The sequence below is a fragment of the Rhea pennata genome, chromosome 3 (genome assembly GCF_028389875.1).
Source record: "Rhea pennata isolate bPtePen1 chromosome 3, bPtePen1.pri, whole genome shotgun sequence".
NCBI classification, from domain to species: domain Eukaryota; kingdom Metazoa; phylum Chordata; class Aves; order Rheiformes; family Rheidae; genus Rhea; species Rhea pennata.
The window spans coordinates 19,745,804-19,761,053 of record NC_084665.1 but is presented as its reverse complement, the minus strand read 5'-3'; the positions used below and the strand labels follow the sequence as shown (position 1 = coordinate 19,761,053).

General features: G+C 40.3%; 1 protein-coding gene across 1 annotated transcript; it reads right to left on the bottom strand.

Annotated features, from left to right (window-relative positions):
* Window positions 1–4,960: 4,960 nt before the first annotated feature.
* On the bottom strand, window positions 4,961–13,538 carry PCARE (photoreceptor cilium actin regulator). The gene is made up of 2 exons (XM_062573545.1): window positions 9,781–13,538; window positions 4,961–5,090 (listed from the first exon to the last, which is right to left on the bottom strand). Exons 1-2 carry the CDS (start codon window positions 13,536–13,538, stop codon window positions 4,961–4,963), a joined length of 3,888 nt encoding a protein of 1,295 aa, XP_062429529.1.
* Window positions 13,539–15,250: the final 1,712 nt, after the last annotated feature.

The following is a 15,250-nucleotide window of genomic DNA, read 5'->3' as shown; positions in this document are numbered from 1 at the left end:
TTCATAATTGTCTGTGATATTTTCTAGGTTTCTTTATGTTACTTCTTAGAGATTCTCTGTTACCAGTAGTTGTTAATTTGGCATGTGGACTGCTGTGATATGAAATTTGCCTGACACTCAGAGTAGGTAACTACCTGCCAGGATTCTTGGTCTTACTAGCTACTCATCTATAGTTCACTATGTGATAGCATGCCCATCTTTGATGTTTTCTGTTCCTGGTGTTATTCACATACAAAGCTGTGATATGGAAACCTACTTGCATGCCAGAACTGTTATGATGGTTCATGCACATATGTACATGCATGTATTTTCTCAAAAATGTAAAGATGAAAGGATCTGCAAGGGTATCAGAGAACAGATAAAAATCTCAATATTCACAGAAGTCTGAAAATACACGCGTGTGTCGTGATGATCTGCGTGTTAACAATTTTTGCAAGTGGAGAGACAGAAACCTTTAAAGTAGAGGAAAGGTTTTTTTGTTGTTGTTTTTCTTTTCTTTTGGTATTGAACTGGCAGATTTTAATTTTGGACATACTAGATATTAGACTGATACTGAGTTTAACAGGGAGAAAGTTGTTCTGTTGGATTAACTTCTTAGCTGTGTATTTAAAAGCTGTGCACCTAGTGAATTCAGTGGTTTAGATTTTACCTCTGCAGTAGGTCACAGCCTTAACACCTATCTCTGTCTGGTCAAAAGTCTGTAAAGTTTTGTCTGCAACTTTATAGTTTCTGTTTCGGGAGGGGCACGTATTTGTTGGCATCCTTAGGCTTCAGCTTTGGTTTATTTATATTCTCAAGGCCCAATGGTTCAGTAGTATTAATAATAAATGAAGAGCAGTCTCTATAATACTGGAAGTTTTTAGTTTCTCTTTAATTGCTACATAATCAATTCAGCTATGCCTCAAGGAAAACTTTAATAAAGCAGCAGGGATTCACATGGAGGAAGATAGGCTTAACATCCCTTTCTCCTTTAAAATAACCTTGATAATGGGTTTATTTCATACAATCTATCTCCAGAAATCCTCACAGGGTTATTTAATGCAGTCACAGAGTTGTATGTTAGTGCAGGAAGAGAAACGAATAGGAAAGGAGGAGAGGTAAGAAGAGAGATATTGAAATTCAGAACACTGGTAAAGTGGAGAGAAATTATGGGTAATGAAAACTGCAGACACTTCTGTATTTTCAGTGGTGAAACAGGCTACATGCAGGGTAGGTGTATGTGAGATGAACAGAAATGGGAATGGAAGAACAGCTCTGGTCCTGTGTTTTGATCACCTAGCCCTGTTGTCTATTTGTTGGCTAAGGCTGCAAATCTTTTTTGACATGCTTCTTAAATTATTAATCCAAAATACCAGTGGGCAAGAAATGCAAACATGGGGTCTTTGCCCCATATCTTCAGATGATCCAGTATACAGTTCTGGATCTGTGTGGTTGACCTTCACAATTACTTGAAGATAACATGGAAGTGAATCCCCCTAACCCCTGCTGCAAGTATAATAAAACCTTCAGTATCTTTCACAGCAAGATCAAAAATCTCAGTTTGAAGTTTATACCTGCAAAATACATCTATGCTAGCTGCAGTCGTGGTGACATGGAGTGTTTCTGATGTGGAAGGATTAAAGACTTGCTAATTTAAAAGGATTTCTCTTCAGGAGATGTTGACAGTTCCTCCTTGATGAGACATGACACAAAGAATAAGCCACTTCACCTCTCTCTAATGTGGTTTCTTTTCTTCCTATCGCAAGGGGATAGCTTCTAAGGAAATTCATCTTAATTATAAGATTTCCTAAATGATTCTAAAATGCTTTGGTTTTTAAGAGATATAGAAGTGCAAACACTGTCATTTTCTGATTTTATTGATAACTTGCGTTGTATTCTCAATCGCATTGCTAATATCTGGGATATTGGAAGAAGTCAAATGAAGTAACTGGACTGTGTAGTAGTTTCATGTACTGGTCATCTTTAGATGCTGAGAGTGTGAAATGACAAGTCCCTTAAACCTTTAAGATTTGAGCAATGTCGCTGGAAGCAAAGCCTGCTGCCAGCTTGTTGAGGGTCTGCAGACAGAGTGCCACTGTTGGCATGGTGTCATTAGCTGCTGTTTTCACCACTATGAAATCTTGGCTGTAAAACTGAGACTGCCTTGCCGTGAGCTCAGCCCCTCTGCAGTGAGACTCTGCTGCACTGACTGTGCTCTGGTCTCAACCCTTCGGACTAAAACCGCTCCCCTATGCTAGAACCTCTACTGAGCAGAGTGCAAAATTGTTGGCTGGCTCATGCTTAAATCAGCGTGGGGGAGCACTGGTAGCATGGCTGACCAGTTTTGATCAGGCAGTGTCCGTGTCCAGTCTGGATCTTGTAGCCTAAAAGAACTAATTTGGTTAATGGAAGTGCAGCGTAAAGGAATTGATGTAAAGGCATTTCTAGTTAAATAAAAAACAAGTCTAGCTTGTGCTGGGGGTGGGGGAGGAAGGTAACAGCACAGGAGACTAGTTAGTGCACTAAGCAAGGAATCAGCAAAATAACATTGGGTTGAATGTTTAAGCCAATTCTACACAGAATATAGGACACATTATATTCAAATTTTACGTTTAAAAACTCTTTTATTTACATCAGTAAAAAATAAATCTTCCAGTTGAGTATCATCTTACAAAACAAAAAGTTTCCAGAAATGCTGAATTCATGAAAAATGCAAGCGTTATCCACAAAAAATATAGTGTAAAAAATAATACCGGCTACCTAAATTGTTATTTCTCTGGGCTGCATACTAAGGTTACTCTTAATCTCCTGCTTGCAATACAAATTGAAGAAAAACACCTTGTTTGCAGGAGCCCTGTACACTAACTGCATTGAAGAGTTAGCTACATGTAGTTATTCCATGCTGCAATTTCGTGAATCACTCCCGAAGAAGATCTCTTTCTTGAATGTAATGCTTAGTTCACTTTGACATCCTTACAGCAATACCAAAACCCTTCAGAAACTGCTGTGTTTACGTGGAAGCCCATTTGCTGATGAGCTTCCTGGCATAGTCAGTGCTTGGAAAGACACTGTGCTAGGCTGTTGGTGCATGCACCATGTCTTCAAGGGAGTCTGTTTTTCGGGGAAAGACTGGCTGTTTCCATGTCTGGCCAGCATGCGAATGATAAGACTTCTAGCTTGGTTGTTGCAGTGAAGAGTTGCCCTATGCGTTGCTCTTGCACCAGAGAATAATTTGGTGTTGGAGAATGCGAACAAACACTTTCTGTTATCACTCATCTTGGATGGCAGGAAATTCCAGCATAAAACCAGAGAACTGACCAGCAGAACTGACAAACCCCAAACATATGCAAAATATATTTGTATTTTTATGACATTAGAGAGCTATAATACTGATGAGAGGGGAAAATGCCTGTAGAGTTTGTCCTGCTGATGATCTCTGCTGTACCTCCTTGATGATTTCCCACTTTAACTGGGGGTGGCACATTTGTCTGTGTGCATACAATGTGGATGTGTTGAGAAAAGCCCCTTTGTCACCTCAAGCTTGCAAGCCTTTGCTGATTCAAAGCACTCATTTTACTTGTTTTCTGCAAGTTACTTCTTTATATTCAATACCCACTTAAATAACATGATTAAGGTTTCTCTGTTTCTGTGGCATAAAATGGCACTGAGCTTATTGAAGGATGGTTGTGATTAAGGCAGTAGAATCAGACTTGAAGTTTAGTACCCAAAGGAGTCCCTTGTACAGCATAAGACAAGCCTCAGTTTCCACATTACAACAGTGGGAAGGAAGGCTTAAAATTCTATGCCTAGGTGAAGTGTCCAGATACTACACTAAGCTATAGAAAAGAATGAAAAAAATCTTAGTAAACAGGAATATATATGGCTGTTTCTGGATCTTGTACAGTAAAAAAATGAAAACATGTCTAGTTTTAATTAAAAAAGATGTATCTTAATTCTGATGATAAACTAGTACTTTGAGCAAGATCCAATAAATTATGAAACTGTATTTTAGCATTTTAGCAGGTGCTGTGACAGCCTAGGATTAGCTAATTGTAAATAATTTTTTCCTTCTTTGTTTGTTTTAACAATGATCTGTCCAGACTATTTAGTAAAATTACAATAAATCCCCTCAAACTGCATAAATCAGAAAGAATATAAATCTATTTCTGGGAGAATAGGATTCTCTTATATGCCAGCATTCTGTTTCAAAAAAGACCCAAACCAAAACATAACATGTCCTTAGGTGATTTAGGATTTATAACGTAGTTTGATTGGGCTATTACAAAACCACTCTAATCAGGATTAAACCCTGTACCCTGGGATTTAGGGGGCAATGAGATTATGTGATAGTCAAAAGTGCTTTAGAAGATCTAAGCCTTTTTCTGAGAATAATATTGTTATTTTATTCCTGTAAAAAAGGTTTCTTTTTAACTTGTATTTGATCTTATTCTCTCTCTGCATGTTCATAAATAGCTAGCGTAAAGTTGTGGCCTTGCTGGAGCTATTTTAGTAATAGAATCCAGTGGGTCCAGGATTTTACCCACCCTGGGAAATACCATAATAGCCACTTTTTACTTATCAGAAACTGTGATGCCTCATGAATAAACAGTGCATCAAATAAAATTATTTCTGAAAGTTTGCAACTCCTTTAGCTAAACAGTGAAACAAAGGATTTGGCTATAGGCTCTGAGTAGAATTAATTTGTTTCACACCTGCCAAACTGATAAGTATGTTTTTTTGCTAAATGCAAATCTTTCAGTTAAATCATAAAATACAATCAAAAGGAGAAGCAACTGGCTACCACTCTGCTGATACTCATTAGGATGTTTGGGGCTAGTTTGGGTTTCTAGATGTAATGCAGTTGCATTGCTTCCTTTTGGTAAAGCCTAATGCAGTGATTTGGAGGCTTGAGTAAGGCTGTTTCATCACTCCAGGGTCCCAGTTTTGCTTGTGCTTTCTGTCTTCTAAGGTGCTTCTGGTGTCACTCTTTCTGCAGTCGCTGGCCCACAACATAGAGCTCGGGGTGAGAAGCTGACCTGCTGGACTCCTTGATGTCAGAGATACCAAGGCTGTTCCAACAGTCGCCTCCTTTTCTGGCGCTCTCCTCCAAGCTGCGGAAAGAAAGGTGCTTAAGTTAAGAGGCTAATGAATCATGGCTTTTTAAAACAATGCTGATTAGACCATGTTAACTCACTATGCACAAATGCTGCACAAGTACTGTGTAATTCCCTGTCTCCTATGTATATGGTTATACACAATCTGGATTTTATTTTCCACGTTCCCTCCTTTGTGATGCCAAATGCATTGTACTGTCCTCTCCCAAAACTCTCCTGGAAAGTAAATATTTCGAATGTTTAATAGGAGATCAGCATTAATTTGAGTTCATCTGTGGATAAAGACAGGTCTGAGCTAAAAGTCTTATTCCAAATCCAAGTTCCACTGGAAGAAAGGTTTTATCTCTGTTACATATATATATATATATATTTAGCCTGCTTACAGTAATTTCTGAGTATGTCAACATGACTGTGGGGTACATACTCTGGTGGTATAAATCTGCCACTTTGCAGACAGGAAATGTGAGATACAGAAAGGGTAAATGATGTTCCTGAGGTCACATAGGCAAGCTCTATAAACTTGAATGAACATCTCTAGAGTTTTAGATTTTTGCCTACACTTTTGACAAATCAAGTCTGGCTATAGCAGAAAAGCTATTCCTGAATATCTCACTCTGTGGGCAATGTGAAGCAGTAAGAGTGGCTTAAGTTAAACAAAAGGAAATACTTCAGAGTTATTTAGGAATAATTTTTTGTATTTTTAGTACATAAATTGCCTTAAACTGAATTAGTTTTTGACTATAAATAAGCTGTTATATTCGTATTCAGCCTGCTGGGACCTGGATTCAATGATTTCAATTGCTGGGTGAAGAGATTTGTGACAATTCATAATGCTCTAATCCAAGTTCAAATATCCTCAAATGCAGAAAGTCTCACTTACTCTGCTTGCTTTGGGCCTGACTCACTGAACCAAATCCCTTCTGAACCCCTTGCCTTGAACAATAACTCAGTAACATTTAATCTTTTATCTCTGCTCTACCTCTTGAGAGTAACAGCACCAATGAAATAATATTTTAACTACATACACAGAAATCCTATTACAGATTAAAAGGATTTCTGTAAGCAGAGCAACTGTACACACCTTGATAATACGCCAGTACTGTTGATCGTTATCAAATGACCAAGCTTAGAAACCAGCATGGTTGCTCAATATATCAATTGTAATGACTTGAGCACTGAAACCTTAACTTGAAAGTCTTGTTCCAAGTGCCCTAAGATTAATAAGAAAGCTCTAGCTCCAGTTCTAGTTAGTGCTAGTGGTATTTTAAGTCTTGATATTCTTTAAAGTATTACATGGGAAGGAGATATACTTGGGAAAGGAGCACTTTCTGCCTTGTAGGGGAACAGTGAGAGTGCAGGAGAACCTGCAAATCTAGATACAGCACTGACATTTAATACTGGTAATGCTAGCTAGTAGAATGAGAGGAAAGTTGCCTCCTGTTTTGGTGTTGCTGCTAAAATAGAGTGAGTGGGAGAGCGGACTTAGCTGCCTGATGGATCACTGGAACATGTTGCTTGTAGCAGCTCCTGCAGGTTAATCTTTAGCAATCTGCTTCCCAGCAAATGGATGTCTTAGTTGTGTGTGGATAAATGGAGGGACACATCCCAGAATATGCAGAAGCACCTGAGAAACTGGCTAAATCAGGGATTCTCAAATTGTTTCACCCGTTAGGGATGCTATTGCAGATTTGCATCTGTTCCCCTCCCTCCTGCAGCGTGACCAGTGCTTGAACTTGTCTAAAATGAAAAAAAGGTATTTTCTTGATTATTAACTTTCTTGATTTTCTACATTTTTCCAGACCTTCTACTCATATAGCACATAATATCTGTCTAATGTGCCAGGCCAATGTACTTCTTTGGAGAAAATACCAGACTTCTGTGGTGCTTTGCTTCAGGATAAAAATTAGCAGCCAGTAGCTGTTTTAAGATGCTGTAACACGAAAGTATTGTTTATCCATCAAAATGGATAACATACGCATGATTATCTCTGAAGCCTTTGTTAAACACTCAAGATTTTGTTTCCTATCTTTAGTGGGGTACCTATCAAAGGAGCAGGGAGATATATATGGAGTAAGGGAAAATTTCTGGCTGTGGAGAAGCCAGCTGGGTAAGGATGCACCTCTGGGTAACGGAGGATCCCTTTTTCTCTGCACTTGGCCTGTTTCTTTTCTCAGTCTCCTGACTTTTCTCCATGTCCGGTAGTCAGCATCAGAGGAAATTGTGCATGTTTTGAGAGAAGCTCCTGTGTATAGAGGAGCTGGAAAGGAGCTTTGAGCGGGTTGCTAAAGGGATGGGGGACTGGCAGCCTAAGGGAAGGTAGGAATCGTATGCAGGGTGAGGGCCATAGCACTCATCTGGGAGAAAATGTGTCTAAAAGCATGAAGAGGCATTGCTAAACTGGCAGAGAGGAAGAGCAAGGGAAGGAATGAAGGAAAGGAGACACTGAATAGCTTGGAAAGTTGAGATCAAATGTAAACACCGTCAGAACGTGGAGTTCTAGGAACATAGCCTCTGGTTTGGAGGAAAAAAGCTAAATTTTCCCCCCTCAGCTGAGTGAATTGAGAAGGAGGGGAAGTCTCAGGTGGTTAATGAACTTAAGGAGCAAGATGGATCAGAGTGTGGTGGTTTCTCTGTTAGTCTGTCAGTGACATCCACCATAAGAACAGGGCTGTGGTGGCATGTGAAACTCAAAGTGGTGGCAACCATGCTGGTTCTCGGCAGCAAGAGATGAGCAGCAGTGGTGACAGGGGTTCTCAGAGTTTGGCAGTGTGCAGACTCCTAAAACAGCACACCTCTGCCTGTCAGCACATTTGCTATGAAGTTTATATTAGGCATTCAAAGCAAGAGCTGTAAAAGTTTACTCCAAGCAGCTTATCTTAAATTTAAGAAAAGAAACAATGGTGTATTACATCTTAAAGCAATGCATGTGGTAATTAATGGAATAATTTTCTCATTTACTTATACCGATATAAATTTGGACTAATTCAGTAGGACGGCTCTTGACAACCACTTGCATAAAAGGTAAGATGAATTTGGCTCAGTATATATTTCATTCTTTCAAAACAACTAGAAATGTTGTATTTCATAACACTTAAATATCATTTTTTTTCATGAAGAGATGATTTATAGTACTTTTTAATATTATTCTTCATGCTGTGACAGACTACAATACATAGATAATACACACCATTGAAGCACGAATTAACTAACAATTTATAAGAAACTGTTTTTAAAATTGATCCATAAAGCTGCCAGGGCTTTTGTCTTGCAAGGTTTGATTTAAAACCTCTTTTGAAAACATTTATTTCAGGTAGTAGACCTTGGAGTAGACAAAGCTTAATTCACACAGTACATTACAAGAACAGAAAACCCATGCAACAATGTGTATTTCTTTTAGGAAATCTTTGAATGTCGGAGTATAATGCAATATTAGAACTCAGAATGCAAAACTATTAGTGTTTCCTGGGGGTTTTTTCATACTTTGTTCAGCACATTCCTCTTTTGTGAGTGTGAGAAACTTGGTTCTTATTTTGTTCTCAGGAGAGGAATGTCTAGACACCTGACTTTGGTAGACAAGTTCATTTCTCTACTCACAATGCATTGTGTGTTTGTTCATTTGTGAATGCGATTTTATTTCCCATTAGGGTTGGTCTTGCAATTCCTACTCATCTGGACTACTCATGTGATTTCAGCTCTTCTGCAGGCAAGAGTAAAAATACTCCTCATGTGAGGAAAAGTTACATTAGCAGGGTCTTAATCCTCTTGTGTAGCTTAAAGCTTAATGAACTTAAACATACTAAGATGATGAGAAACTAGAATAACAACACTTTGTACTTGCAGGCTATTACTCTGCTCTCAGAGTACTTCCCAAATACTCATTTCCATTTCATAGTCTTTTTTTGTGACTTTTTTTCCAAGTGGTGGAACAATTTTAAAGATAAGCCTAGATTTTTCAAAAATGTCCACTAATTGTTAGGTGCATGGAATTTGTATGTTTGTGCTTAAATTTCTTTAATCTGATTTTTTTGGAGCAACAGATCTCTGGTAGCCTGGGAGATTTTTCCACTTTGCAGGCTTGGGCTGCAGACCCATCAGATTTGAACTCAGTGCCTAGATCTGAAAACCTGCATGACAAGCTCAAAACTTCAGGCTATAATTCTGTCCATACAGATCCTTGCCTACATGTAACATGTCAGTCATTCTTGCTGGCTGTTTGAAATACCTGAATATAGAATTCCGCTGAATGTTTTATTGGCTCGGAGGCTGATGTTAAGAATGATATCCTTTCTCTCAGCCCAACCTTATCTTTTCATGGTTGCTTAAAGATGTTGATAATCTGAATGTTATTTCACAGCTTACAAGAATTTAATGTGGATGTCTTTTATCCCCTGGCCCAGTCGTGCCATGAAGGCGACCCTGAATTCTCCCCAGGGTGCCTGTCACAGCAGGCAGTGTAAGGCTTGAACAAGCTGTGGAAAGCAAACCTTTTCCTTTGTTCTGACTGTCTGCTGAAATCCTGGGCAAGGCAACGTTGTATAGGTGTCCTTGCCTGGACACCCGTTCTGCACATAAACAGGGCCCCTTCCCTGGGAATATCTTAATTACGGTAAATTCCCACCAGAAACTTAGAAAGTTAACATAATGCTATATCCCTTCCTCCTTGGTCTAAGGTGGAAGTACCTCCTACCTTGTCTGGTTAAGCGCAGGTTCACTGCCAGCTGACACAGGAGCAGGAAGACGAAACTGGACCCCTGGCCGGCGGTCGGAGAAACTCCTCTTCACAAAAGGCTGAGGATTGGCAGCGCTCTGAGACAGCTTTCTGGGCCGGTCTCCAGGCTGCCTGAGAAGCATGCTGCTCCTCTGGGGAAATGAGGGAGCTTCTGGCTGGCTTGTGACCTCTGCTGTGGGTTTGCCAAGTGGTGGTGGAGGTCTAGCTTCAAATAAGGAGGAAGTCGCTGGGCAGAATATTGAACCAACATTGCTGCCTCTCTTTGAGGAGAAGGGTTGCTGCTCATCCCCAGTATCCAAACTGGCTTTAAGTCCCTTATATGACCGAGATGGAGAGGCTGGTGGGGAGGGAGTGACTGGGAATGGAGGTGGGCTCGCATCCCTGCGGCCAACTGGGGAACCTGACAGCCTGTGTGGAGATGGTGAGCTTTGCTGGAGCCCTGCAGGTGTGCTGAACAGTTTCCGTGGGGCTGGCGGAGAGGGCAGCTTCTTCTGTACCGGAGGGCTGGGCACCCGTGGGCTAGCTGGGGGGCTAGGTTTCCTCTGCATGGTAGGTGAGCTCGGCTGTGAATTGTTAAACGCCTGCAGAGTGTGTCTGTGATATGCAGGTGGACTGAAAAGCCGTTTCTCAGTTGGTGGAGAAGAAGGAGGAGTTCTTGTTGGGGAGACCTTCCTGACAAAAGCTGAGCCTTTTTCATTTTTTCTCAGTGAATTGGGAGAACTGTGCTTCTGGTATTGCACTGAAGTTGCAAGTGAACTGGGCTCTTTACTCTCTGAGTTATTACCATCTGTTTTTGAAACCTCACTGGGATGTTGAAGAGGAATAATTTTATGGGTTTGCTTATACAAATCTGCAGCCTCTTTTCTCTGGGTTGCCAGTATCTCTTCTTGGCTAGGGACATGCACATTCGTAGGATTCAGCTCCAGAGAGTATTTCTGAAGTTTCTCATCCACTCCAGTATTCCTTATGGCTTTATTAGCAATCACATTGGGGTTGTTGATATTTTTACTTGGTAATAAGTCAATGGACTGGAGAGAAGCTTTGATTTTTGGGGAAATGTGTGCTCTCTTAGTAGTGTGAAGTTCTGTTTTGGCAGGCTTTTTGGCATCTTCTGAAGAGCTTCCTTCTATTCTGGCAGTTTCTTCAGACTCAGATAAGCCAAAGGAAGTGTCCATTAACATTTCAGGAGGTGGTGGCGGCAGATTTTCAGTGTCTTCATCAGTATCCTCCTTTGTATCCTTTGTACTGAATTCTGCAGCTGGTACAGGAAGAAAGCCATTTGGAAAGTTTGAACAAACTGCATCGGTGTTTCGAAGGTTTATGTCTTCTTCTGGTGAAATACGATGCTTAAAACTTAAAGGTGCCAGGCTTTTCTGAAAGGGAGGAGTAGGTGGAATAACTGGAAGTCCAAATTTTCTGATGCACTTTATTGGTCCTAAAGATCTTAGAGGTGTGTCTTTTACAAGATCATCAGTAGGACTGAATGTTTCAATAAGCTTTCTGACAGACTTGCGGGAGGCACAGCTACTGCTGTTCAGGATTTGTGTTCCGCGAGGCTCGTCATCTTTGCTGCCTGATGACTCCTGTGGAGACACAGTAGATCTTAAGGGCTTCTTGCCTCCTCTTTCATCCAGGTGAGTGGCAGAATTTTGATCAACCATATACAAAGGGATTTTATCCTGGTTAGGCAATATGCTGAAATTTTTTGAGAGGCAAGCCTTCAGTTTGCTAGAGGATCTAGACAAAACATGCTCATCCTGTAAATAAGATGCTGTTCTTGATTTCCAAGGCTCTTGGTTGCTGTCTGAGTCCTTGTTTCTGTAAAACATTTCCAGTCTTTTGTTGAGCTCTTTTTGAGTTCTTTGAAGCTCTAGAAGGGTTGGGTCCTCTGCCTGGCTTCTGAGAGACTCCTCTGACCTGGACCGCCGTTGTTTCACTAGGGTTTTCTGGCTACCCGTTGCTGTACTGGGCCTTGCTCTTAGGACTGTCCTTCCACTCTCATCCTCTATCCATTCCTTATGCCTACATTTAGCTGGGACAAACTTGATTTTTTCACTGATGGCATATTTCATCTTCAGAATCATTTCCTCTGTCTCTGCATTCTCTGTCCTCTTTGTAGATTGCCTTTGTGTATTATCAGTTACCGCAGGTGAAGATAGAGGCCTTCTTGGCAGAATATCCTTCCTGATCTCTGATAAACTTGTGCTGTCATCATCCTCCCCAAGGGTGCTCCCTTCGTTATCATCAGAAGCAAAATCTGTGGATTCACAGATTTTGAAATGTTCACCTTCCTGAGTAGAATCAGACTGGAAGGAGTTATAAGAATGGCTTTTGTTCATGCTTGCATGTTCAGGCATGGTAGAAGCATCTTTTGGTACTCTACTCTGACAAGAAGATACTTCTCTACTCTGAACAGATGAGTAAAATATATCTTTAAAATGTCTTTCAAGTGCAGAGTCATGGGCTGTGGCTGAGCCTGGCGATGCTGTCCCATCACAAGTGTGCTGTGCAGCTCTGATGTGCTTTTCAGATAGATGGCCATGTGCACAGGAATCACAGCTTGCTTGTCTTCCAAGATGACTGAGAGCACTGAAATCTTTGATAGATTCATTGTCTGCTCCAATGCCACTGTCCTCAGAGTAGAGCGTTCTGTCATCACTGTGGGATAGGGAGGATCCCACTGTAGAGGCTTCGAGCAAGCTTATTGTCTGTAACAGGCGCTCATCAAAACTTTGCTTTGCTTTCAGTTTTACTTCCAAGTTGCTTGCAGCAGACTGCAGGTAGCTGCATGTCTCCTGAAGGGCATCAGAGGTGAGGGAGGCCACTGTTCCATTGAGCAACTGCATTTTATTGACAGTGTACTGCAGTAATTGTTGCAAGAGATCAGGGTGCTCCTTCAAATCTTTTTCTGCTGGCCATGCCAGATTCCCACCTATATTTTTGAGAAGATTTTCCCCATCATTGGCAATTTCTTCCAAGAGCTGGTTGATTTCATCAAAGCAAAGTACCAGGAAGCTTACCATCTGCTGTAAGAAGAGCTGAGTTTGTGTAGCCTGGTTGGCCATATGAAGGATAGCTTCATATTTGGAGAGGTTGGGATTTAAGTAGGCATAAGCACTCTGATGAGCCTTAACAAGCAGTTCTGGGAAATCTACCTTTTTCTCTGTCTCGTGTTGAGGCAAAATGGACTTTTCTTTAATTTTGCAAGGTCGACCTTGCTTTGCCAGTTTATGACTTTTTTGTTTTTTTCCTTTCTTTGAGATTTTCTTTCCATTGCTTTCATTCTTGTCATCCCAATTGAAAGTTGATGCTTCTGATTCACAGGAGCTTTGCTTTCTGATCTGTATGTCCTCAGTGATATGTTTCTGGGACTCAATAAGTTCAGACATAGCTGCTTCTGCATCTGTGGCTGTCCTCTTGGTTTTCTTTTCTGCCCTGGCAATCTGGGGATCTGAATGACCCTTGGAAGATAATTGGAAATGATCCTTTTTGTCTTGCTCTGGTATTTGCTCCTCAGTTTCTCTTGGACAGTCCTTCCTCTGAATCTCGTACTGACCAAATTCATCAATAGTGTAACAAGACGAACCTTTAACTAGCAATGGAATTCCTTTATCTCCTGGATCAACACGCCAAATACCTTTGGGTTTATTCAAAGCCTTAAGACCATTTCTTGCAATACTATTAGCAATCTCGCTGCGAGAGGGTGTGCAGCCCATCTTTTCTCTGTCTTTGGCTTTATTTTTGCTTAAATATCTAAATGACCAGGGAAAACACAACAAAGAATCAAACTCACTGTTTCATCCTGAACTCCAAACCAGCCTTTTTCTTACAAGTTTTCATTGCAATCCCAGTTTCATTGTCAGCTGGCGTTGTTGTTTACTTGAAGTCTCATGTGCCTACGGCCGAAGATCTGGTCTTGATGGTGTGCACTATCCCATTGTACTGTTTCTACTCAGATTTTCTTCTTTGATTCAGAAAAGGAGTGTGAAAGCTCTGATGGGTTTAGAGCTAATGGATTAAGAGGACTTGCGTACCTTGCTTCTGTCTTGACAGATGTCCACTACAAATAAGATTTTAAGCTTGTTAGGCTAAGCAGGCTCCAACCAGTCAGCACCCATGTTGTATTTATAAAGGAAGATTTTTTTCCACACTATATTGGGAGACAAAAGAACTTGTTGCCTTGATACATAGTCCATCCTTTTTTCCTTTATTACAGAAAAATACTGTACAATTGAATGCAGAGATCCAAAGGAAGAAACTATTTTGAAACCCTTTCAAAAGGAAACTATTTGAACAAGTGGCACATGCCACTGATACTCTTTAACCAAGAGAAAGGTGACCTTGGCGGAGTGTGTATCTACTGGGAAGTACAAGACATGGAATCAAATTGATTTGAGATGCCTGTTAAACTTCTACCTTCAGGGTCTTCAATGTTTTTCCTCTGTATGTGAGTGACAAGCTATTTATTTTTTCTTTCTGTGCCTTCCAAATAAGGTTTTGTTTTCTCCTCCCCTCAGGTGATCATTCATAGCACGTTTTTTTTTTCTTTTTTTTCCCCCCTTTTCAGACAATTCCCCAACCTGAGAAGCTGAACTGCACAATAGCATAGCATACTATTAGTGGAATATTTTTTGCATATGCAGTTAAGATGGTGTCTAAATCTAGTGAATCTAAGCCGAAGAATTTCAGATTGAAAAAAATTGGAAGTACCTTTTACTTGTTGTCACTGTAAATGCTGAGAATTAAACATCCTACAGTGCTCAATATTCAGTGACAGCATCTAACTTAATTTGGGAAAAGTTAAATCACAGCTTCAGTAGCCAACTTCAGGCTTTCAAAATTATCTATTAAGCAACCCCCCCACATCAAATCAGTTTTCTATAAAACCATAGATCTCTAAAATGAAAATTCTCTTCTTCCTTCCTGTGACTACTTAGGGATAAATTTTTAATGTTCTTTGCAACCACAAAAGTGAAAAACTTTATTTCTTTTTCATGAACTAAGGGTTAGTTCTCATAATTGCAAGAATTCAAGGGTTAAAACTCTAAGAAAAAAAGTTAAATGGATATACTAGGTTAAAAAAATAGACTCAGTTCTGAAAAAAAAATATCTAGAACTATCCATTCAAATCACTTCTAAAACCAGGACAGAATTGTTCCTTTTGTGGCACTTTTTTACCACTTCACTTAATTGCTGCTTCCCTTTCTCTCAAAAATCCTACTCCGAAAGAGAAATTAAAGAAGGCAGAATAGGCTTTGGAATGCTGTGATGAAGCAGAAAAGAGAATCACGGAACAGCTGAGGTTGGAAGGGACCTCTGGAGATTGCATAGTCCAATGCCCTGCTCAGAGCAAGGTCAACTAGAACAGGTTACTCAGGATTGTGGGTTTTAGTATCTCCAAGACTCCACAACCTTTCTGGGCAACCTG

Coding starts and splice junctions, on each gene's coding strand:
- PCARE (XM_062573545.1), bottom strand. CDS start 13,538: ATGGGCTGCACACCCTCTCGCAGCGAGATTGCTAATAGTATTGCAAGA. Junction 5,091..9,780: donor CCTGCGCTTAACCAGACAAG/GTAGGAGGTACT, acceptor TTCTTTCCGCAG/CTTGGAGGAGAGCGCCAGAA.